This window comes from Patiria miniata, unplaced genomic scaffold (genome assembly GCF_015706575.1).
Source record: "Patiria miniata isolate m_02_andy unplaced genomic scaffold, ASM1570657v1 HiC_scaffold_28, whole genome shotgun sequence".
Lineage (NCBI taxonomy): Eukaryota > Metazoa > Echinodermata > Asteroidea > Valvatida > Asterinidae > Patiria > Patiria miniata.
In genome coordinates, this window is record NW_024037067.1 from 3041788 (window position 1) to 3066862 (window position 25075).

The following is a 25075-nucleotide window of genomic DNA, read 5'->3' on the forward strand; positions in this document are numbered from 1 at the left end:
GATATATCACTCCGCGAATGCTGCGCATGGACATTTAATTATGAGAGGTGTTGCTCGGCAGTGCAAGTTAGCATGCTTTGTGCACAATATTTCTAGTTTCATGTTGAGAATTTGGGATTTCGTTCATTGTCTGAAAAGGGAGATTCTGAAAGATGAGTTTACGCTCGTGGCCCACAGTTATTCTCGCATTTGGAGCTTGTTCAGAAGTACTTTACTACTTGTACAAGACGAAAGTTCACCAGAGGTTGTGGAGCTATTTTGTTGCGTCGTCTGCTACCCGGAAATCGACCATTGAAACTGCACGATCTTTAGACATATTTCATCAAGTCTTGTTCTTCCCAGACAAGGAGCGCACCTGCCCTGACTTTTTCTTGTCGGAGAGAGGGTGTGGAAGGCCCAAGTGCCCCTTCTCCCACAATGTGACAAACTTCAGCAGGATGGTCGGACACATACAGAAGGCCAAACAATCCCTAGACATTTGCATGTATACGATAACGAATAATGACTTGGCAGAGTTAGTCGTCAAGCTGCACGAAAGAGGGAATGTGGTGCGGATCATCACAGACGATGAAGCAATGAACATGTCTGGGACTTTCATCGGAAAATTCCGAAGAGCTGGTAGGTTCATTGATTAGTTAAAACAGGGAATGGAGTTTCAGTTTTGTCCAAATCTGGGCTAACTTTTTAATCTTTTTGACTTATCGGATATGAACTGAAAAAAATGTATGACTGTTATTCAACAAAAATGTCATCTCATCCCACTCTTATCACAAGTGTAAAACTATTGCAGTAAAGAAAGGAAATGTTGAGTTTCATTTATTAAGTTAATTTTTAAATGTTACTCATCAAGCCTTGGAATGGGATGCATACGTGGGAGGGTAAAGTGCACATTTGGCAAGTTGGCATAAACTTTAAAAAAAAAATTAAAAAAAATAAAAATTTTCTCTGACAACTTTTGATTTATTTTGTGCAGGGATCCAAGTACGAAGGGATTACTCCAGCTACTTGATGCATCATAAGTTTGTTGTCATCGATGGGACGACGCTCATCAATGGTTCCTTCAACTGGACTTGCCATGCCGTCAACAGCAACAATGAGAATGTGCTGATTACAAATAACCCAGAGATTGTTGAGCCGTTCATTGCAGAGTATGAGAGGTTATGGGAGGTCTTTGACCCGGCTAAGCGACCTCCTTGACCCGACTAAGCGATCCCCTTGACCCAGCTAAGCGACCTCCTTGACTCCAAAAAGAGGACCAACAATGAGGCTGAAGCATCCACATAACATACAATATACTTAACTCCCATGTCATGCTATCTCCAGCTGAAGACCTTAATAAGTGGAATCTAGAATTAAGACAAGTCCCAACCTGAGCATATTTTGGAGTTTTGGTACCATAATGGATTTGCATTAACTTTGTGTAATGTTTGCTAGTATGACTAAGACAGTGGCTTTTCTCTCACAGTTACAGTCCAAATGTCTGAAGAAGTACTAGTAACTCAACATACTACAGTCAAGAATGGAAAAAAAAAACACCAATTGTGATTTTGCAAAGCTTTTATTCATCAATTTTCTTTGGCAAAAATAGAAAAATACATCACCGTCGATAAGCTTCTGATAAAATTTGTAGCAGTAAAGTTACACTTCACAGAAAAAAATGGCACTTTTTTAAATTGCCAACATTTTTAAGTGAAAAATAAATGTAATTCAAATAGATACAACACTGTAGTTTTGTATTGTACACAATCACGTTTGATAATAAGGGGTACATTTTTATTACATTTGGTATATATTTTTTTAAATTCAATGTGATTTTATAAAAACAAACCCAAATTTCAACACATGAAGTTTTACATCACTTTTTTAATCACCTATGATTGAAACTTAAAACAGATTTTAGTATTTGTCCACTTGCTGTTTAAATGTGTTTTGCTTGTGGCAGGTACATTGTTACAAGTTCATTATTAAACAATTTTAAGGAAAACATTACTGATATAACGATCTCTTTTTCTTTATTTCAGTCTCTGCTTGATGTAATTAATACTGAACCCTAACCTGTCCTTCATTAATCACACGCAATTCCACACCACCACCATTACTTTTTGTTTGTGAGTACTATCCTTTTGGAGGCGAGTTTTTGTTTTTAACATTGAAATCATTTCAATTTTTAATGTACATAACATACAACATATTCAGATCATATAAGAAGGCTTTGTATAAAGGCCAAAAGCAAGGTAAAATAATACCAGCAATCCAGCATGCATCTATATTTACACACAATCATTCTGAGTTGACCTAGTACATTTTTAACTTGGTACATATGAAAAATCACATGGACGCTGTGTAACTACTATGCTTTCTGCAGTAAAAGTATACTCAAAAATGCTAGAGTGGCCTTCCCCACCCCCAGCCATGTTTAATCAAATGGACATTTCTCAACATTTGTTAGCCCCACTTTATTAGAGCTGATGTAAATGAGAAAACAAAATTCTCATATGAAAAAAATATTTCAATACGTCAGCTGCAGAATCACACCAGTTCACTTTGCTGGTGCTCCAAGCCTACAACAATTAAAGGAAACTTTTATTTTTGAAAACAATTGATGGCCTTTCTATCTGGATACAGTCAATTAACCAGTTCACACCGGGATTATTTTGACAAGAACAGAACGATGCGTGGGAATACTTTTCACTCTACCTGAAGCCAGGGGAGTTGTAGCCATCACCCTCAGGTAGCACGCCCATATTACTGGCCTCGCTCGTTGTGAGCGGGTCGCTGACCGATTTTTCTGGCCTCGCTCCCTGCATCTTTATCTGTCATCTTTTCTGAATACTGCAAAACATTTGCGTGTATACACGGCCTCTGGCGCGAACTGGTTAAGGAATGAACTGGAACCAATTTTTAATGGCTTTTTATACCACATAATTATGTAACAAAATTGACAGTGAGTCAATCACACGTCAAATCACAAGTCTGGTTGCAGGTAACAAGGGATGTAATTCAGAACACTTGGTCTCAATTTAGCTAACCTGGCTAAATCTTCTCATATCCTTCCCTGACTCTCCTGCTAGCAGTCCACTCCACCACGGCAAAGGACATCGTACCCAGCACAGCAAAGACGACAAGAATCAACAGCTGCCAGTGAAGGAGAAGATGCTTGGCATAGAAGAAGGCAATGGCTGCTGATAGAGACTGTTGAAACAATCAAGAAACAAACAGACTTGAGGAGAAAATTGTTATTCAATATAATATTGAGCAAGTAAATCAACTTGAGAGGGATGTTAACCTGTGACCTTTGGAACACCATTCAGCTAAGCCATGAAGCACTATGCTAGCAATCTCCCAAATTGACAATGTCTTTGTTCGTGGGGCATTAGTCAGAAACCATAAACCCATTTCTGCCATGTGGTTAGGGAAGTCAAGAGTGTCACTGCAAACGTTTGATGGCAGGTCATTAAATAAGCTAAAATGATACTATTTAATTATTAAACTCATATTATAAGACACAAAAGTTAACTTAGTGACCAAAGTCATATGTGATGAGCCTTTACCACTCTGTTACCTCCAACGACAAGACTTTTACTGTCCATTCTCAATAATTTCTCGATGCGATGACATAGAACTAAGTCAATATTTAGCAATGACTGGCAGAATGAAAAGATTATGTGACTGGTACCTACCTGTGTAAATTTGAACAGTGCAAAGGCAGGGGCACTGTCGTTTGGAAAGAGGTACCCCAGAATGGAATAGACTTGGGTGTTGAAACAGGCATCTCCAAAGCCAAGCAGAAAAGCAGTGACTAAGGCAAGCGCCAGACTGTGGAATGAAGAAAGACGTCTCTTTTTAAAAGACAGGTAATATTTTAAGAAGAAATTCAATTCAAGTAAAGTTTGACTTTCAGCATATTTTTTTAGTACAGAATTGTGAGATTTGAGGGAAATTTGATAGTTACTTGGGTTGGATGTAGCCTTCTTGGTTAAAGGTGTCACTAATGGGTGAGCCGGAGGGTAAGTTGACGAGGGAGAGATAGAAGGCGATGATGTGAACGATGAAGCCAAGCAGGACGATGGGATCACGGCCGTATTTGTTGGTACGACGTCCCATCAGGCCAAAGATGGCTCCACCTGCAGCATGCGAGATAGTAAAGGTAGTAAACTAAGAACATTTCTATGGCAGGGACGGTACAAAAACAGCTCTTAAATTTCAGCTTTCCAGAAAATAAAAATTCAGCTAAAAAATCCTAACAAGAAAAACTTGCTTTCAAAATGTCATATTTTTTACTTTTGATCATATTTCACACGCTTAGACCTCTGAGACCTTGTAAAAAACTTATTATTACGATTCAAACTGCAAATGTGAATTTTTCATTTTGGGACTGCAAAAAAATTCCAGTCTGGTAAACTTTTTGACAACTGTCCCTGTAATCTATTAGATTTTAATTTGACATTTGACCCCTATGGGCATACCTAGGATTTCTCCACATCCAATCAAGATACCACACAAGGCGACGTAACTCTTGGATTTAATACCAAACAGATGGGTGTTACCAACGCAGGTTCCATAGACACCACTGAAGTACGTCAACTCAAGGCCTAGGAAAAACAACAAAAATGGACAAAACGACAGTTACAGACTTCAGCAACTACACCAAGCTGTTGTTTATCTGATATTTCAGGGGGAGTAAAATGAGCGAAACCTTAAAAGTGGAAAGGTTCTGTAGCTTGGAAGGTTGGAGAAATTTCGAGGGGAGGCGATGAAGAAATGTTCAGATGTAGATGTGGGAGGTGAACGCTGGAGAATATTTCTAGGAAACCCTTGGAATCAGGCAAGAATCGAGAACACAATCCACATGTCTGCCTGGGTGGGAATGGAACCCGGGTCACAGAGCTGGAATGCGAGGAATCTAACCACTGGGCCAACCAGACTCCATTGAACCTGCAAGCGTGACATTAGGAATATGACTGTGCTACTAAAGACAAGAATTTAATTATGGCATAAACTCAGAGAAGGTTAAAAATGTAAACAACTATTTTTTAAGAATGTGAAACAACTTACCTGTGTAAAAAAAACACACCATCAACAGCAGCATAGCTTTCATCTTGAGTAGTTGGAACGACCGAACTAGAAAATTAGACCCGCAAAAAAAGACAACTTATGTAGGATCTCAAAACTTTAAGGTTACTCCACAAGTCATTAGCACTAATTTGCGCTACAAAAACTGCCTGTGTGTGAATGTTGGTATGCAACTCACCTAATGACTGGACTGGGCCCAACCTGACATCGGTATCTGGGCTGTGACAAACAGACACAAGTACGGGAGATCAGAAAAATGAAACACGTAAGCAACAAATAAAGGGGAGTGTTTCAGAACTGGTGGAACTTGGACCCAGAGTGTAGTCAAATCTGTCAAGTCAAATCACAAAGCAGGTCATAGGTTAAATCACAAGTCAGGTCATAGGTCAAATTACAACTTAGGTCAGAGGTCAAATCATATGTCAGGTCATAGATCAAATTACTACTCAGGTTAGAGGTCAAATCACAAGTCAGGTCATAGGTCCAATAATAACTCAGGTCAGAGGTCAAATTACAATTCGGGTTACAGGTCAAATCACAAGTCAGGTCATCGGTCAATCACATGTCAGGTATGGGTCAGATCACGTGTCAGGTCACATGTAACATGTAAGAGGAATGCCATTGTAACAATTCATGTGAACAGCTCGTCACATGACTTGAGACCAGATGTCTCGTGACGACTTCATTACAACTCTAAGCAAAGAGCAAAGCAGTGTATCTTTGTCTAAGGTGGTTAACATATCTACCTCTGCTCTGTGGACTGGATGGAGCTTTCGTCCCTCGGTGGCACTTTGCGAAGCAACAGGAATATCAGCACTCCGATACCAGACACAGAGGTGAGGACGAGGAAGATGGTCGTTCGTGTTGTTTCTGAGGAATTAAGAAACACTTGTAATAAGTTATTTCACATTGTAGGTAGGCCACAATCATCCTAGGAACTTAATTTTACACACATTCAAGAAGTTTTGTTTTTGAAAATGAAAAAGACTGCTGCAAACTGCTTTCTGACTGGATTGACCTGAAATATACAAATCTAAAAAAGCAAGGCGGTCGCACGTTGCGATGTCAACAAGATCTTCTTCAGAGGCAATATGATGGAGGTACAAGAAAGAAACATGTAGGGACTCACAAGCATGCAGGGTTGGGAAGACAAACACAAAAAAGGTATTTAATAAGGGGACAGACCAATGTGGATGAGTATCAAAGGGAAAGGAGTAGAAGAACAAACAAAGGACGCATTAAATAGGGGACAGACTATGAGGGATTAATGGGGGGGGGGGGCCACACCAGTGTGGGCAAGATCACAGGGAATGGGGTGGAAGGACTAACAAAGGACGGATAAAATGGGGGAGGGCAGACCACGAGGAATTAAGTTATGTATTTATTAATAAAAAAAAGTTAAAGAGTTTTTCCTGATCATCTTACCAGTTATGTACGTGGCACTGGTTTTCCCAATTTCGAAGTAGATGAAGATGTTTCCAAAGAGGAGACTGCACTGAAGCATGGCCCAGAATATGCCACTGTTACGTCCCATTGTCTCACTGGTCGAGTTGATTGTCAGAAAGTTGCCCTGGGCCGTCCATATCACTGCAGATGGTATCACAATGATCCAGAAATAACTTTCACATGTCTTTAGTTCCATACATAGGTGGTCTTCAATTTTTTTTAATTATTATATCTACGATGCCTTGGGATTGATTTACAGACTGTTTGGATTACAGTGACAATTTTGGAAGTCATTGGCAATTTGGTAAATTATTAACAAAAATCAAAAGATCTTACATGCTGCAGCTATTCCTAGAAACACAGACATCATGTACAAACTCCATATTTTGAGACTCAGGAAGATGGCTATAAACCCAGTATAGACAGCCCCACTGATGAACATGGTCGCCCGCGGACCGATCAGACTGACTACAGAGGGCGCTAGCCAGTTGGAGAATGCAAACACTCCGTAGATGATGGCTAAACTGTAGTAGCCACTCCCTTCAAACTCCTGCCGGGTACTGTTGGACGAGTCGTGTTGGACACTCTCAATCACCGTTTCCTGAAATACAGAAAACAAAAAACAAAAACAAATGGAAAAACACTTTTGAAGTATATAGCCTTTTCTAGGAATACTTTGAATAGTGGAATGAATGGTTGAATTCGGACAAATTTCTGCTGCCATTGTTCACGAATGCATGCACTTTTGACCAATACTGAATGGCAGGCAACAGCCGTACCGATGCACTTTGCCAACATTTGAAGCAAGCTAGTGAGGGTGCAATTTCAGCATGATGCTTTCGTGAACAATGGCAGCAGAAATTTGTCCGAATTCAATCCGAAATTACAAGATAACTAGACCTCTTAAACTAGTGAAAGTAATGAATTCAACGTTTTTTTGCTATAATTAAGCAGTTGTAGACGGGATTGTGTGATTATAAAGTGACAAAATAATTCCATTCTTAATTTGATTTTATGCTCTTTTCTAGCAATGGGACCTTCCACGCACAGGTCATATGGCATTGTGTGGCTGATAATACGGAAGTAGTCCAGTATTTCAGCTTCAGCCACATCATACATGACATGGGGGCTTGTGACGGATTGTGACCCTGGCGTGACGTGACTTGGAAAGATTCCCAACATACGCGCAACGTACGTAAACACACATGAACATGACCGCTGTATTTCGTCGGATCGGCAACGCGAGGTTGGTGAGTAAAAACTAAGATTTTTCTCCCAAAAAATTGTCCCATGATCCAAATGTCAATCGTTCTATTAACATTTCAGTTATACTCAACCAACTCAACTTTTTTGGTGGATTTGTCATTTTTTTGTGTTTCAGAAAGTGGAATTTCAGACAAAGGTATTTCGTCTTTCAAAGGGCATTTCCAAAAACCATAGTCATAGAGTGCTGACTCCCGAAAAATCACCATGCTAGAAGGCTGACGGAGAGAAGCCTTCTAATTATATGCACGGGTGAAATAAAATTGGAATCTTTCCGGAATTTCCCGGTCCCGCGTCCCGTGACGTGACTTTACCTCAATTCCGGAAGTCGTCTGAAAAGCAGTAAAGACAAACATAAATGCGAATCCCAATATGATCACATTATACATCATGATGTCGGCCATTTTGCTTCGATTTCCACAGGATACAGGCAATTTCTGCCTCAAATTTTTTTTTTAAATATTGAACTTAGCAGTTGAGAGGTCTCAATGAAGGGCCGGTTGCGTGCACTCGCAGTCATATGATTAACTGAGGTCTGATTCCTTCCTCTAGACCTGAACAAGGCATGCACTAAAATGTAAGCGTAACCAGTCTAGATTTAGAGCTTTGTATAGAGCGCCCTCAACATGACATCACTCGTCGCGCGACAACACCCACTTTATTACGCCCCTCCCCTCCTCTACCCACCACAGCTACCACGCTAGAAAGTTTATTAATGGAAGATCGCCCTGGTGGTAGGCGTGGCCATGATGGTTATTTTGAACATCCTTCAAGATGTACTGGCAAATGTTGCCTTATAAGTTCACATGACCACGCACGCCTCTTTTAACGGGTCACGTATGCGTGCGTGCGGCAGGTAGGGTAACCACGAATCTTCTACACGGTGTAGAAGATCCGGCCGTGGGGTAACCACAGTACGGGGCCGGGGGGGGGGGGGGAGAGGCTATTTGCCCCTCCCCTTGGAGTCTCGTGTGCGTTTTGGCCACTTCTTTCCCAGATTTTTATCACGCGCACAGGTACGGGCGGAGTCAAAGACACTGACCGTGGACGGATTGAGAATAGGCCCCCATCTTTTACATCCCTTTCGAAATTACGACTTTAAAGACAACTTTACGTTTACCCCTACTTTGAACCTCTGGAGTAGGCTTATCCTCATTTTTTTTTTTCATTTTCACCCGTAGCCGTACTTTTCAACTACCAAATACCTGCAACCCCCTTTTTCCAATTCCATTAATTTTATTCCCAATCCGGTTCCGATGTCCTTGAACTTGGCTACATTGCAGGATACCGATCACGTCGGAATACGGTCCAGCCACAAGCCGCGAACTTACTTCCCGGAAACTCAACCATCATGCACGCTGCATGTGATATATCCTTCAATTGACGAATGTGTATCAGCTCATTATACCCATGTGAAGTCTGCAGGCGTGCACGTTCAATCAATGTTGGGGTCAGACGGCTTGCATTGAGATCGTGAGTGACTGCACGTAGGCGAGTCTACATAATCAACACAGATCGGACGTCTCTGCATTTTATTCATTGCTACCTGCGTTATCCACATCGTGTCTAGACTCTCCGCAGACGGTTTTGAGATACTACAAAATGTGAGTACATGTATATTTGCAAGTTTTTGGTATATCAGACAGAGTTAAACTAAACTTGATATGATTCAAATTGAATTTCATATTGACTGTGAAAATATAGTTGTAGCATGTATAGGAATGAGAAGGATTCGTATGTTATGTCTATATATTATGTCTAATTGTCTATAGTTTTATTTTATCTCACGGGGATTTGAATATCTTGATGTATATCAGGCATGTTGCTCTACATAATAGTACATCGAAAATTGTTGAAGACTTTGTAAAACTATCACACACCACAATGACTATAAATACAGTGTGGCGGATCCAAGCCGGGGGCCAGGGGTGCGGAGGGGCGCCCCGCCCCGGCAGCGCCGCTCGAGTTCTCTCAAATAAGACAATTTTTCACTAATTAAAGCCCTACCGATCCGCCCTCGGCCTCCGGCAGTAACCTCTCCGGATCCGCCTTTGAATTACAGACCTTTTGTCTGTGTGTGGGGAAACCATGATTGCTTTGGGGTGGGGCTATGGGCAGGCGCGGTTCTAGAACCAATATTTTGGGGGAGCTAGCACGGTGGATCCAGAATTTTTTTCAGGGAGGCGTGCTGAAATGTAGACCGGTTAGCCCCCCCCCCCCCCGTAGAACCGCGCCTGGCTATGGGGCTGTGAAGAGAACTGGGCGTTGTCCGTCTGAGTTTACAAGACAAGTTTCCAGTAGAGCCGGTTGTGTGCCATCCCCGAGCGAGCTTGAGAAACTGCCCCATTGATAAATTATCTTAAAATCTTGACAATAGCTGGCACAGTGCTTTGGCCACTGAAGGTGGGGCCCTCCGGAGTACGGATTTCAGTTAAATTTCCTAAATGTCCTTCCCGTTAGCCCCTCCCTTTGCAATGAAGGTTCTGTTTCATTCTAGAGCACTATAATGATACAGAAAAAAAATGACGGATGATTTCACAGCTGGCCGATGGCATAGTCCACGTGGGACATTGCCCTACTTGCGGAATAAAAATGTCAGTTCCGATTGTGAAACCAGAAATTTTACTTAGTGAACCGGACGTAATCAGTCACAAATTCGATATCCGTGTCTATCTTGTCGCATGATGTGATACCATATCCGATAAGCAGGATGCTGGGTGGTGTAGCAACCGGCTAGCGGAAGCAATCTAGGCCGCATATCCTCGGCCTCAGAACATGGCCCGATGCGTTCTTTTTTTTTTGGGGGGGGGGGAAGTTGGGGTATAGACGGTCGTAACCCCGCCCACCCCACCCACTTGGGTCGCAAAAAGAAATTTAAAAATCATGCAGAGAAAGTACCACATGCCTGCTACCCCCCCCCCCCCATCATCTACCCCACCCACTTCTAAATCTGTCCCTGTTGTCATTCATCTTCTTAAAACAAAAATTCGATACATCGTTACATTCAACGTCGATACATTCAACCCAATTTCGGCAAGCGACCAGAATGACAACTGAGTTGGTACTGTCCCCCCCCCCACACACACACACACACTTTTAAGAAGCGATTGACGCCTTTGGACCCAGCAGTATTACTTTTCCTGACAAACTGCTGTCTTATCGTTACCCAAACCTATGATATGAAGTTCAAGTGAGGCTTTTAATGGACTGAAGTTGTTGGATGGGTTGTTCACTTGGAGTTAGTGATCTTTTTATGAACATGGTATTGTGCAATGAGACAGTTTCTCAGCTGGTATTTCCCGGTTCAAGTATTTCGCAAGATGGTGACCCTGAAACTCCACCGGAATAGGAAATCCGGACAGACTAAAAAGTTGTAATACTGCCAAGTGCAATATTGTCCTCTGGAAAGAAAACGTGCAGACAAAAATTATCGAGCAATGGACTTTATTCACGAGTCGGCCATGTTAAATTGAAAGCGAGGTCAACTCTTCAGTTTTGAAAATTGCGAGTAGAAATGATAGCAATGAAATACAAGTGCATTACAAATTAATACCAGTCTGCTAGACTGATAAGTATTAAAATTTATGATTAAACAATTATACCCAAAATGTCCACATTTTAAAAAAAAATCGAAAGTGAGGCTTAGAACGCACTCTGGCAACATCTCATTCAACAGTTTACAATTTATAAAATAGATTCAGGGACTAGGATCTTAATTGGCTTCGTCGTCAATTAGCAGTGATGTAGTGCCTTGATGCTGGGCCTTGGCCTTAAGGCTGCCTTAAGGCTGGATTTTAGGGCCTTGGCCTTGGCCTCGAGGCTTGAGGGCAAAAGCCTTGGCCTTGGCCTTGGCCTTGAGGGTTCAGGGCCTTGCAAATTTGAGTCAAGGCTCTTCAAGGCCCATAGATTTTTGCATTTTCCAGATAAATCTGTTCGAAATTTTGCTGTTACCATTTTAATCGTATTACCATGGAGGAGGGAAGCACCCTATAGATTTGTGTGTTGGGCACACTTCCACTTTTGTAGCATCACATTTTGTTACCATTGTAGTAGATTTGCTGCAAAAATATTCCGTTTTTTGTTTAGTTAAACCATCATTATTTTTGTTTAGTTAAACCATATTGAAGACCTGAACTTATACTTTAATAGATACAGTGCAGTCATAAAACGGTGTAGGCCTATGCGAGCATGTTGATTGCAATTAAAGAAATGTTGTTCTTCGTAACGAGCAATTCGTGATGATAAGGGCGGATTCAGGGGGGCCAAAAGGGGCCATGCCCCCCCCCCCAAAAAAAGAAACCATTTTTTTTGTATGTGACGTCGTAATAAAGGCAGGCAATGAGTACACCACCATCTTTTACTCAAAAAACATTGGTTAAAATGGTCAGAAATTGCCTCAAATCGCGCCACAGAGCATCCCCGAAGCCCAAGCCGTAATTTTTTGACCCAATTTTTTTTGGGGGGACCAAAATTTCTTTGCCCCCCCCCAAATTGTGTTCTGGATCCGCCCTTGCGTGATGATGTGTCACTCATGTGACTATAATTAGTTCTATATCAGTGGTCATTTCATAAAACAGGGCCTTGGCCTTGGCCTTGGCCTTGAGGGTTAAGCCTTGGCCTTGGCCTCGAGGCTTGATGGTCAAAGCCTTGGCCTTGGCCTTGGCCTTGAGGGTCAAAGCCTTGGCCTTGGCCTTGGCCTTGAGGGTCAAAGCCTTTGCTCCAACACTGTCAATTAGGTCTATTGCCACGACCTGATAGACTTGGTCGTTTTGAAAAGGGGATTTGGGGTGCTTCATGCCACGCCCCTTTGATTATCCCCATGTCTCTGATACAATGATGCTTTCTGCAACTTCTATCGCTCAACATGATTGGTCGTTCATTATTTTGTGATGATATCGAAAGCGGAATATAACGGTTTAAACGATTTGCAGACATAGTCTGAGTAATTGGGAGACGAAAAGAAAACAGCCGTTTCCGTGGGAAAATTAATTTTATTGATTCTATGCAATCTTTGCGGAAATGGTACGTTGGCAGGGGATGGGCAAAGAAAAACCCAAAATACAGGCATACGTCAGTAATTATTCAGAAAAGGTGGAGAGTGTGCAGGAATCGTGTGCACACAAACCCTTTTGCACAGAAGTCAAAAGGAATGATTATGTTGGTACTTTCTCCATCATAATTTGTTTTCGAATTTATCAATCTTAAAGAATTCCATTATTATATTGCTTGCTTGACAGAATGTCGAATCACACAGCTCCGACCGGTGCCCCGACCGAAGAACAGACCGCCAACTCGGCCGAGAACTCCAGGATGCGACCCACCGGCGCAGCACCGATATCAACGGGCCAATCGGCGTTCATTCTCCCACGAGGAGTACGCATCACTGTGCTCGTGTCATCCGTTTGCCTGCTGATAACCGGTTCAGTGCTGCTCATACTTGGAGCCATCGGCACAACCAATGGTGCCCTACAGGGGCTCACGGGCATAAATGCTGCCACTACCGGTGTGACGGTAATAGTCTTCTTTCTTTTTGTTAAATGGGGGGGGGGGGGTCAACAATTTCGTTCATGCACGTACCATTAAAATCTCTTTAGTTGGTAATTAAGGAGGGTGCTTATTGGCCGGGTTTTAGACCTTGCCATTTATTAACTCAGATTTCTGTATTTTTCGTTACAGCTTACTATCACCGGTTCTATTGGCTGTTTCGTTTTCTTCATGACCAGGGCTGACAAAGTTGGGAGATGGAAAGTAAGTATGTGACCCAAACATTTCTTTGTTAAAAGTAGATCATCACATTACAGCATGTGACGTCACATTTCTGGAGCTGGCTCTCATGGATATGGCAGTGCTGTTGCATGCAACCCTCATCTACGACATTCCTAAGCCAAAAGTTATATTTGTTTTAATAAAATAGACCTTATGTTTCGTTCGTTTCTGTAGCTGATACTATTGGTGGTTGCCTGCCACGCCTCTGGGGCCTTTGCCATACAGTGCACCATTATAGCCGGGCAGATGACGTCGAGAACCCCACCCTGTGAGAACGTACCGGTGACCACCAGCGACGAATTGGTAACCGGCAGTGGCACAGTGCCGCCATTGTTTACCTGCGTTTCTGATGTAAGGAGAATAGCCGAGAACCATCAGGGACAGTTTCAAAAGGGGAGGGGAGGGGCGGGCCAGTTTCTCAGCGAGGAAGAGTAGAGTCATGAATGTTCATGTCCACAAGCCCACATATTTGCAAATTAAACCTTAAGTCAGTTTTGCAGGTCTCTGATCGTATCACATAAGTTGCCATTTTTACCACTCAAAATGTTACTTGATTTTAAGGTGACATTGCATTTAAGTCATCACTAGTTAATCATAAATCAACACCACACAGACACTCAAATGAACGATGACAGAGGCATGCGTTCATCGTTTTAGCCCATTTTGTAACCATGTCTCAATTAGGCCTATAATTCTGTAGGCGTACAATGAAAGTTATCCAAATTAGGCCTGCATTAATTCAAAATGAAAGAACAATATACTTCTTACATTTTCAGGCGACTCCTCAGGTTCTATCCCTAGTCATCCTCCTACTATCCATCTTGGGATTTCTCCTTGGCATCGTCTGCTCCGCATCCTGTTACTACGCAGTACCTCGTCTGTTGTGCTGCCTCTGTGACGCTCCGCCTTACCATCACCCGGCCAAAGCGAGCCAGGAGCCAGCTACACCCGCCGAGGTTCAGCCGGTACTGGCTGGCCAAGCTGAACCGGAGCAAAATCAACCTACTGCTGCCGACATCGTCGATGTCTGATCACAGGACCAGAGCAACGCACCAACTGCATTCATCAAAATCCTTGTTCTTGTCGGCAAAACCATTGTTTTTGTTGACAAAATCGCGTCAGTCGGCAGTTTTTAATTTATGGCGCCATAAATAGCGCCACCTAGAGCCATACGATGTACCCCGGACGGTTTTAAAAGTCAACAGGCGACAAGCCCAGAGGCAATTTGTTGCATTTTCATTTAGGACTCTGAAACATTTTAAAACATTGCCCATTGAAAAAGAATGAAAACGACACCCAACTCTGGCCTCCATGAAGACGATGTGAGGCTTCGTGGGCAGAAAATACATCTAAATAGAGTATGAGGGGTTTAAGTTCAAGAAAGCAAAAACAAAAGGTGAAGCCAAACAAAGCCGAAGTTTAACAATACCCACTACCGGTATTGTTTAGTCTCAGCTCAATTCGCCCTGCTCACTTGAAAATTTAAAGTCAGGAATGGCTTCGTTACAAACTGGAAGAGGGGGGGGGGGGGTTGCAGAAACTCGTCTTTTCTTGGATTTCATGACACCGACAAAGCTTGGATAACCTCACCACTATATGAGGATTGTTCTAATTGATAGGCTAATGGAATGAGAAAACCAAACTTTTGTACCTGTAGGGAATCACTTGGCCTGTTCCACTTTTTGGCGCGGGGGGGGGGGGGGGGGTGGTTTTGAATGTTGATATTCTTAGCATTTGAGTACCTGCATAATTTAGAATCGTGTTATTCAATTTCAATAACTATGAAACAACTTCACTGCTTATATAATACACTGAGTGAATTTTTAAATATATCTTTGAATTGAAATTGCATGATTGAAATTAATTTATCATTATATTAAAAATAAATCTCCTAATTTCCTTCTTTCTGTCATTTTTCATTGGCATAAACATCACAAAATAGCCATCTATCACTGATATATATATAACAAATGCTATTTGTCCAAAAAAATGAGTATCAACGTAATTGAGGTTACAAAATGTTTTGAACATTGCGTGTACATATTTTTTGCGTGTTTTGCATGTCATTATGATTAACAACTATACACAACCTTTTTGCAATGTGCAGTATTTATATCTCAATTGTCTATAAATTACTTAAATTATGAACTGCTGTACAATTCAACTGTACAGACATGAAATATATAGAACGATCGTCTTCAAACTTTTTGAAATGTTGTCAAAGACAGAATGGGGTTATTTTCCACACAGAATTAAAATCACAGAGAGAGGCCATTGACAAGGATTTTTGTAATAGTTATGCGCCTTTCAAACGTCCCCCCCCCCCTCCCCACCCCCACCGCGGGGATTTGGCTACGTTTTTCATGCCCCAGGGTGGGGATTTGGGTCACTCAAATTACATTGTTAACATTGGCGTGTTACATTAAAGGCAATCACTAGTGTGCCCCACATATGTATGTCAGGGCATGGTCGGGGATTGTCACTTAAATTTTGCCCGAGGGGTGGGGATTTTGTCACTTCAAAAGTGACAATCCCCACGTCTTGGGTGGGGCAGCCCGGGGGAGGGGGGGGGGAACAATTGATAGGCGCATTACATATTCTTGTTTATTTATAAGGGCATATAATTTTTCTGTAGATCTTTGATCTTTTTCATCAAATATACTGTTACAAGTTTATTATAAATATTTTGTAAAATTTTACAATTTTGGTCGTTTGAAATAAATCTGTTGCTAAATTACACAATAAAAGGCAATGAGAGAGTATACATGTACAGCCAAAGTAATGTTACCAGAAATATCCCATGTTTTGTATGGCTTATCAAAATAAAATTATAGGCAAAAATGTCTCCCAAATAGTGGACCCATAGTCTAGAACTAAACATGAATGTATTATTAAAGCTATTCATGTATTTCCTATGCATCAGAATATATCAAATCATAAATGATAACCCATCAATTATTACAGACTGAATTTCTTTAAAAATCTTAATAGCAACAAATACAAACATTTAATAACAAATAATCTGGAATAAATGTCTTAATTATAATCACAACTATTACATAGATTGTAATACACAGTCTTTCTATGACAGCCTGACTCTGCATTAATGTACATGTACATGTACATCTAGAATAAAGCATCTACAATTACATCCAACTCACACAAGTTTCAAAGTTGTTGTCGGCAAAACAATAGTACCTTCAACATTTGAAAAATTGTACTTAAAAATAGATTTCACAATGATTTCTGAATTTTGTGCAAGAAAAAATTTGAGGTCTGTGCAAAAATCTAGATTAAACCATTTACCATTTTACATAATTTTCAAAGTTGTCATCGGCATATCACAGTTTGAAAATTGAATACTACAGACAAAACGTTTTCTGAGGGTTTGTGCACAAACATGGAAAACTTAATCTGGTTCAAGTTCACATGGTAAAGTTTTTCAAAAGTGGTAAATATGGTTAGGAACGAAGCGGCCTTCCTGAGTAATCTCGTGTTGAGTCACAGACACCAGTACCTCCTCTTCACAACAAAGCACACATTATTCTCATCTCTCTTAAGAATATTTCTAGCACACCAAATGACAATGTAATACTGATAAACTGATCCGTTTTTAATTGTTTTGCACTACTTGCCAAAAACAAAATGACCAATGGGAAAACCCCAACCTTATGATTTCTCTAATCACCTAAAAATCTTACGCAAAACACTAAAGACACCAAAACACCATAGAGAAACGACGAGTTATGTCATCTGTCTTTGCTCTAGTGTGAGCACGTTGATGTCAATAATAAGCTCTGCGCGTAAACCAGAATACGCAGGAAAACTTTGGTATCTTTAGACCTTGTGTGCTAAGGTGTTCGTGGGCAATTGTTTTGTTATCACCTGGATAGGTATGAGTGATCCTTGTGTGCATTCAGCATTACTGAATTTAACTAACAAAGAACAGCCTTTGATGAGACATCCGCAACGCATAAGGTCTATGGCCAGTCAGTGAATTAGTACTGTTGTAAGATTTTTTTTAAATGTTAAAAAAACATAGGTAGGCATACTCTTATGAAGGCAAATTACAAAGTACAATTATAGTACATTGAACCAAACTTTAAGAAAACCAATATGGTTCTGTTGGCAAAAACAACTGCACACTAGTACACTGGCAGCCTCAATCCGAACCCCGACCCAATGAATCCCTGCCCAGCCTACAGCAAAACTGCAACCAAGACAATGATGATGGTGATTGACAGAACGATCTTGAAGAGAAGGGACGAGGTCCAACTAGAGCTAGTTTCCGGGTCTTTGCCGTAGCCTAACTGACGTAAGTGAGCCAGGGAGTCTTCTAAACCTCGTTGGAGAGGCTGATAACCCAGCTGGTCCTGTGCCTTCTCATAGCTGACTGTGTGGTGGAGAGCTGCCTGGAACATCTGAGTAAATTAACCATAAACCATAAAACTCAGTTAAATAAAACTAAGCACTGACCAGAAAACTGAGTTAAAATTAACCATCGACCATAACCTGAGCCAAGCAGCATTAACTGTTCAGACATCAGTTACAAAAACATAAACCATTACACAGGCTATGGACAATTCACCTGGTTTATACCAAATAAAAGGAGATGCACCATTAACAATAAACTTGAAATGAACCAATTAAACATTCACTATAAAATAAGAGCTAAACAAAATTACTACTTGTTAATTTTAGAGTGAATTTTTTTAAACTTATTAGAGTCAAGAATAAGATTATTCCATCATGCTTACCTCAGTTCTAGTGAAGCCGACAAAGTTGTAAAACGGTTTCACAAGAAAATGCACAATTTCAGACAGGAAGGCTGCAATGAAGAGCAATCAATTTTGTAGGTTTAATTGCTGTCATGACTCACATTTGTTTGACTTCAATAGCATAAAAAATCCTAATACCTAAAGATAAAAGACAGAAGCAGAACAATAGATTTCTAATGATATCCAATACTTCAGTATAAGTTTGTTGTTAAGTCTTAATGAAATGGTTACAATTAAATGTTGCAATTGATGAATTTAAGGTTTTAAAAGATAAACCTGGGGTTCTTGGCACCTTGACTCCCATTTTGAGGCATGTCACTTATCTTCACTTGTGATCTACAAAATCAATTGCCTTAAATTTGACATTTGGGTTTCTAGAAGCCCTGTGCTACATTTTGGGTACTGCTTTCCTTGGGGAGTTTTGCTAGGAAATTTTCACAAGGTATTTTCTTTTTAGGATGAGTGACAACTGATACACTGGCTTGAAATCCAGAAAGTGACGGGGGGGGGGGGGGGGGGGGGGGGCTGCCCACGTCACTTCATTATACTATTTCTTACCTAGGCAATATAGCACACCAAGGGGAAGCCAAGCATCAGGGAAGGTGTAGCCTAAGCCGGTGATGATTGGTTTGAAGAAAAGGCAATTGTTGATGGGTGTCTGGTCTGTGATGAAGTACGCCTGGTTTGCCTGGAACACGAGACACAAAACAATATCTCTGACAAGGTAACTATTACTGATGTTGGGTGAAAGACCGCCCTCTATTGTTCATGCACAGAGTCCATTGTTTGTTCCTTACCGATATGTGATTCTTGCCTGCCGACAGCCCGTCTGCCGCCAGTAGGTGGCCATTCACCAGGTTGTCCACATGAACCCAGTTTGTTTTACTGTCAGGACTGCCCAGGTTTGCCTTGTAGATTTTTAAAATGCCCTGTGAGTGGATAAAAGATAAAACACAATAACATCTTCCTTTCAATCCAGAAAAATACAGAGGATTATTTTGAGTGTTTATCTTGGGGCCTGACATACCAGAGTTTGCCTTTTTGTGATTTATTCATTTCAGCAGTTTGACAGACATGGTTAATCTGGTTGAGAAACCTTTTCCCAATTTTTCCAACTTTCATTTTTTTTTACTTAATTAAAATTTAGTCAATGTTTGGATTGCAAGGGCATTCATATTCCCTTACCACAATCCTACTGAAATGTCTCTGTTCTCCAGCACCATAGATGCCCGGTGGTCTGATTGCACACGTGTGCAATATCTCACCATCTGCACAAAAAAAAACAGTACAAATTAGAAGCCTCAAGAAATGATTTTGCCCCACATGCAATTTATCATGAAAATATCCATATCTCTAAAATATACAGATGTAGATCCTTTAGAATTTAACCCACATTTTTTATTGTACAGTGAAATCTTGATAAGTCAAACCTCAAGGGAACAGGTTCAAAATTTGACTTCAGCAGAGTTTTGAGTTAAGCAGGGTTGTATATCATTGTTATACTACTGAAGGGAATGGATTCTGTGTTTGACCTAACATTTGTTTTGATTTATCAGAGTTTGACTTATGGAGATTTCACTGTACATGTATGAAGTGCAAATATCTCATTAATTATAGGATTCAGAATAAAAACTTCAAAGTCTTTTAAAATTGCGAGGGAACCCTACACTTTTAATTCACTGAAATTGAAAGTTCATTTAAATTTTAAAATAAAACAGCCGGTTGAACCTTTGCAAATCAGAGCAATTTAAATAAGGTCAGACATGAGCATGTTTTATGAGGGTTGGTTTTTTGCTAGTAGTGACATGTGCATTGGATCCTGATGATGCATCTGAAGATCACAATCTACTCACTTTGTGTTTGTCGTCCGTTTGATTTTAAGACAAGCACCTCTGCAATGCTTTTAGTTCTGGAGTAGTCATCTGCATGCTGTAAAGATCACAATCAGGAATCTTGACCTCCTCATTTGCAAATGAAGTAAACGTACAAACTCCATAGCTTTGCCAGATACACAATGTAACTCATTCCAAATTGAAAACATTTAATATGTTAATTATTGTGAAGTGAATCTATTCTGCAGTATCACACAGCAGCACAGCTGATAGCGTATCTCAACAAACTACAACACAACTAATAGCAATGACTTACAATATAAATGATACAGTGGGAATTATAAATTCACAAATTTCAAAACATAAATTTTTCTATACAACTTATAATCAATGTCAAGTATTAAAGCAAGCCCTAGAAAGGTCCATCAGCTCACGTGTGTTGTACAAGTTTTGCTCTGTACATTTTGCATATTGCTGTGAACAACCTTTTCCCATGTAAAATAAAATTGCCTTAATACAGCAGGGTACAAAGAGTTGTTTGGAATTCATATCAAGAAAGTGTTGACCTACAGCTGATAAGCAGCTATTTTTAAAGCTACAGAGATATGAGTTATCTTGACAGTGCAATTCTACTATTGCTTTGGCGTAGCTTCATGCAACAATCCAAAATCCAGCGTGCAGTTCATTTTTGCCTTACAATGTTATGTTTTCTAGGTTTGTTTGACTTCAACACAACACTATGAGAAGAGAAACGCAAAAGATTCACATGGTTGTACCATAAGTTTGCAACAACTCAAAGTCAAGGACATAATAAATTGTGGCAACGTTTCTAACAACATATAATTAAAATAATAATATATTACATTTATATAGCACTTTCTACGGGTGTTTCAAAGCGCTCTCTATTTTTTAGAGACAGGTAAATGAAGTTGATGAAAATATGAGACACATTATGTAGCGCCTTTATTTGGGTTTACAAGGTGCTGCGGCACACTTTGCAGCCACTGCCACTTTATCTAGTGACCAGGTGACAAAGTAAAAGATCAAATTTGGAAAGGGGAACATCCATTCTTAGTATTAATATTAATGTATATCAATTGTCATGTGTAGAACAAAATTAAGAAAAACGAACAAAGAACAAACGAAGGCACAAAAAACTTAATATCCAAATTGTGTACAAAGTGTCAAAAATGGCTTCAGATAAAAATTCCTTCCGTAAGTCTTTACCAGATCGAAATCCGTTATATGATTTTTTTTTAAGCAAAAAAAAAAAAGCAGAGCACAGACAAACCAACTCTCTGGAAGGGATTGTAACTTACCTCCTCAGGAGGGATCCGTGGGAGCTCTGCCTCAGTAGCCATGTCAAACGCCTTGCTGCCCAAAACAACATTGATAGTACTGGTGTAAACTAGCCGAGCAACGTTCTGCTTGATGCATGCTAACAAAAATATAAGTGAATATAAATAATAATTGTTATAGCATGCAGAGGTAGCTACTACAAGGATGTGGTGCAGTAACTGCAGTTAAGTGTTCTCCAATCTTGCTGCTGTTTTTGTTCGGCATTAGGCGAGTACCTAGTGGACAGAGGCCATATTCTGAGAGATGTATCAAGATTATTCACTGTGTTTATTCCTACCCCCTGCAGCAAGGCATGATTCCAGATCAATATTTTCATATTTTAGTTTGCTAACTTATAAATAACAAAAAGTCAAAAGTAGTTCAACTTTTGCACTTTTTTCCCTTGTTCAGTAATTCCCCCTTGTTCAGTATTTCTAACAAAACCTTTTCCCTCTGGGTAACATTGTCAAATAATCTCTGCCAAAAAAATTCCCAAATTCCAACGGCACATACTTTATGAAAGCCAACCAAATGTTAGATTTCAAACGATTTTGTAGGGTAAAGGTTCAGAGAAACATCTATGGTTCTCAAATACCCTACAAAATCTATTGCCCAACAAGGTTCACTGGGGCACCAATTCATATGAAGTGCTGAATTTATGCATTTATTTGTACGAAAAGATCAGCCATGCTTTTCAAACTCTCAATGACACTAAAAAAGACAAAGTTCACAACACTTGTAAACAACGACCAAAACTGTATGATGCCAGAGTACAGGTTATTCACGACACTTAAAATCTATTTTTAGGTGCGTGCGTGACAATTTTAGATCAGTGTACTTTGTACCTTCAAGTTCATAGTGATAACATTCATGGATGAAAATGTGATATCTCATGCTTCATTTTTTTAAATTTCAAAGTAAATAAAAGTAGCCACTACCTCTTACAGACAAGCAACAGAATGAATGTCCTACCTTCTATGACATTTTCTGTTCCTCCAACATTGATGCTCTCTATAAAATCTCTTTTCTTCATCTGAAAAAAAATTCAAAGAAAAAATTATGCCATTAAATAGAAGCTTGTTTCACATTCTTTTAAAATAAATAACTCAAAAAAGAGTCAAAAGTTGAGCAGAAAGGACAATAAAAACAATGTTAACATAATTTGCATTTTATGAAAGACTTGACTTTTTACAATTAGTTGATGAATTTGTTGAGAGAAGGGCCAAAACGTGGGCTTAGTTTGCATGAAATCACACTGACTTGTTGGTGAAAAGGATTTTGTTGACAAATGAGACATTTACCATTTCTGCTCCTGACATGCCGAACGATGCAATATGGAATACGCAGTTGACATCTTTGCAGAGTTCCTCCACCAAATCTCTGTCCCTGATGTCCCCCTTTGTGAAATTAACAAAAAGGAAAAATGTAACTCAACACAATTTGTTATTCTCAACCAACAAAAGCTTCTAAAATCCTTATCATTGCATTTAATTAAACTGAGAATGTAGATGTAGGCCTGTACACCATTGGAATTGAAAGTGAAAGGAATAAGCTTTTCCTAACCTGCACAAATGTGATATCTTTGCTGTAGTCCTCAATGGGCGTTCCTTTGTCGGTTATAACCACTGCGCATCCAAGCATGTGTAGCGCCCTCGCTAGATGAATGCCAAAGAAACCACCGCCACCTGTCACCAGAACTTTTTTTCCCTTGAGAGACGGTACATCTAATGTGCTGAAATAATAACAATGTTGGCTCAAGGTGTTAAGTCTGTTTGAATTTAAATATCTGCCATAAAATGGGTTGTAATAACAATGAAATAATGCAATATTATATAAATTTAACTAAAACAAATTACAATAACACTTATTTAATCAAATTTAGGGCATGGATACATGTTAAACTAAGCTACAGATTTCCTGTCCTTTATATTCAAGTTATTATGAAGAAACTATTCTTTAAAAAATACTGCCCCTTATGTTTTTTCAGTAAATCATGCTTCAATATTTTCGGGGAAAAAGTTACAACCTGACGCCACTTCATGTGGAGAGTCAAGAAAATTTTCTATTCCCTAACATGTCTTAATCATTATTGTCAGGTTGCAACATTTTTACCATATTTTCCCTGCTAAATTTGACTTTTTAGGACATGCTAACGCTTTCTGATGGCTGAAGTTCACTGCAGGGAAATATTAAAAATAAGTGATTTCCAAAGCATGGAGTCCAATAGCCCCATAAATGTGGCTAGTTTACTGGACTACCTCCGTAAATATAGGCCACACTTGGAACATGTAGGCCTATCCGAACATGCAGAACTTTGTCAAGTTTTTATTTTCACATTTAGACTTTGTTTGTAGTTTATTTATGCTTTAGAAGCACAGCACCCTCTTTAGTTTAAAGCAATAGAAAATTAGTCCCCCCTTTTTCAGACATCTATATTTCATATAATTTCAAGGTTCGTTTGCACACGTTTGCGCATCTCAATTCCAAAACATTATTACAAATTACATAAAAAGTAGATGTCTGAAAATTGGAGGGACCAATTTTCTGTTGCTATAAAGAGGGTGAGTATGCTTCTAAAGTGTAAATAAACTACAAATAGTCTAATTGTGAAAATCCAAATTTGACAAAGTTCTACATTTTTGGGCACATGTTTCAAGTGTGGCCTTTATTTACAGAGGTAGTCCAGAAATTGGCCACATTTATGGGGCTAGGACTAGGAGTCCATAGTCCAAGTATGAGATTCTTCCCTTTTCTCATGAATATTTAGTTTATTTCAATGGATACTTCAAATACGTCCAAAGATTGATCATTGCAACAGCGATCGTGCGCGGCCTAGCGGATAAGAGACTCGTGTATCAAGCAAGCGTCCGAGGTTCGAATCTCGATGAAGTGAGCGACTGATTGATAAATAGAAATTAAGGAAAGGAGGGGGTGAGAGTAGAGGAGGGAAAGTGGAGGGAATAACCATAAACATGATAAAAAGAGGTAACTTTTGGCGCTAGAAAATTAATTGAAAAAAGTGGTGATCGGATAGCTGAATTTTTCCGATCATGCAACAGTGTGCAATGCATGCTGTGCCTAGGTTGAATAACTCCAGCTGACATGCTCATCAGGAATTCATGTGACTTCTTGTTTGATGGGTATTTCAGCTGAGTTACTCACAACATGACTCGGCTAGGCGGCTAGCTATGGTACCGTTTCGCCCGCCGGTTGGTTGATGGGCTTCTTGTCATTTTTTAGTGATACGATCTGACCAATAAAAGTGACTGGATTACCTCAGTAAATCACCCACACGTTCTCTGTGCCTCTCTGAACCTATCCATGACTTGACGGTTGCCATAATCTCCCAAATGTACAAAACAAATCGACAAAACGAACGAGGAACGAAGCATAGAGCAAGGAAGTAACTTCGAATGCGATGCAAATTTCAGTGATTCCAGCTGATCTTGTGTTTAGTCGGATACCGTCCGCAATCAAGGTACAGCTATAGCTTCAACACATGTAGGGACAAATAACCACACCGATAAATAAATGGACTTGTAACCTAGTCCTCTATTTGCTTTCCCAACTTTCGCTACA

The 25075-nt window shown here is 40.0% G+C and overlaps 4 protein-coding genes across 5 annotated transcripts; 2 read left to right on the forward strand and 2 right to left on the reverse strand.

The window, feature by feature from the left end:
* Positions 1 to 25: 25 nt before the first annotated feature.
* Positions 26 to 1986, forward strand: LOC119734984 (mitochondrial cardiolipin hydrolase-like). Its single transcript, XM_038208650.1, has 2 exons — positions 26 to 618; positions 974 to 1986. The coding sequence occupies exons 1-2, from the start codon at positions 153 to 155 to the stop codon at positions 1195 to 1197; spliced, it is 690 nt and encodes a 229-aa protein (XP_038064578.1). The 5' UTR covers positions 26 to 152; the 3' UTR covers positions 1198 to 1986.
* LOC119734980 (UNC93-like protein MFSD11) lies at positions 1540 to 14407 on the reverse strand. 2 transcript variants are annotated; one of them, XM_038208647.1, is made up of 10 exons: positions 14317 to 14407; positions 6856 to 7120; positions 6499 to 6660; positions 5820 to 5943; positions 5252 to 5292; positions 5056 to 5121; positions 4467 to 4592; positions 3953 to 4124; positions 3681 to 3816; positions 1540 to 3192 (listed from the first exon to the last, which is right to left on the reverse strand). In XM_038208647.1, the coding sequence occupies exons 2-10, from the start codon at positions 6959 to 6961 to the stop codon at positions 3034 to 3036; spliced, it is 1092 nt and encodes a 363-aa protein (XP_038064575.1). In that variant the 5' UTR covers positions 6962 to 7120; positions 14317 to 14407; the 3' UTR covers positions 1540 to 3033. The 2 variants fall into 2 exon arrangements, with proteins under 2 accessions (XP_038064575.1, XP_038064574.1); XM_038208646.1 differs by lacking the exon at positions 14317 to 14407 and adding an exon at positions 8097 to 8326.
* LOC119734982 lies at positions 8732 to 15162 on the forward strand. The gene is made up of 5 exons (XM_038208649.1): positions 8732 to 9386; positions 13020 to 13293; positions 13459 to 13530; positions 13723 to 13899; positions 14325 to 15162. Exons 2-5 carry the CDS (start codon positions 13021 to 13023, stop codon positions 14577 to 14579), a joined length of 777 nt encoding a protein of 258 aa, XP_038064577.1. The 5' UTR covers positions 8732 to 9386; position 13020; the 3' UTR covers positions 14580 to 15162.
* A 79-nt stretch (positions 15163 to 15241) lies between these two features.
* LOC119734981 (short-chain dehydrogenase/reductase family 42E member 1-like) lies at positions 15242 to 25011 on the reverse strand. The gene is made up of 11 exons (XM_038208648.1): positions 24772 to 25011; positions 23060 to 23228; positions 22798 to 22893; positions 22469 to 22529; positions 21478 to 21596; positions 20180 to 20255; positions 19512 to 19594; positions 19124 to 19255; positions 18885 to 19014; positions 18306 to 18376; positions 15242 to 17969 (listed from the first exon to the last, which is right to left on the reverse strand). Exons 1-11 carry the CDS (start codon positions 24834 to 24836, stop codon positions 17748 to 17750), a joined length of 1224 nt encoding a protein of 407 aa, XP_038064576.1. The 5' UTR covers positions 24837 to 25011; the 3' UTR covers positions 15242 to 17747.
* Between the last annotated feature and the right edge of the window lie 64 nt (positions 25012 to 25075).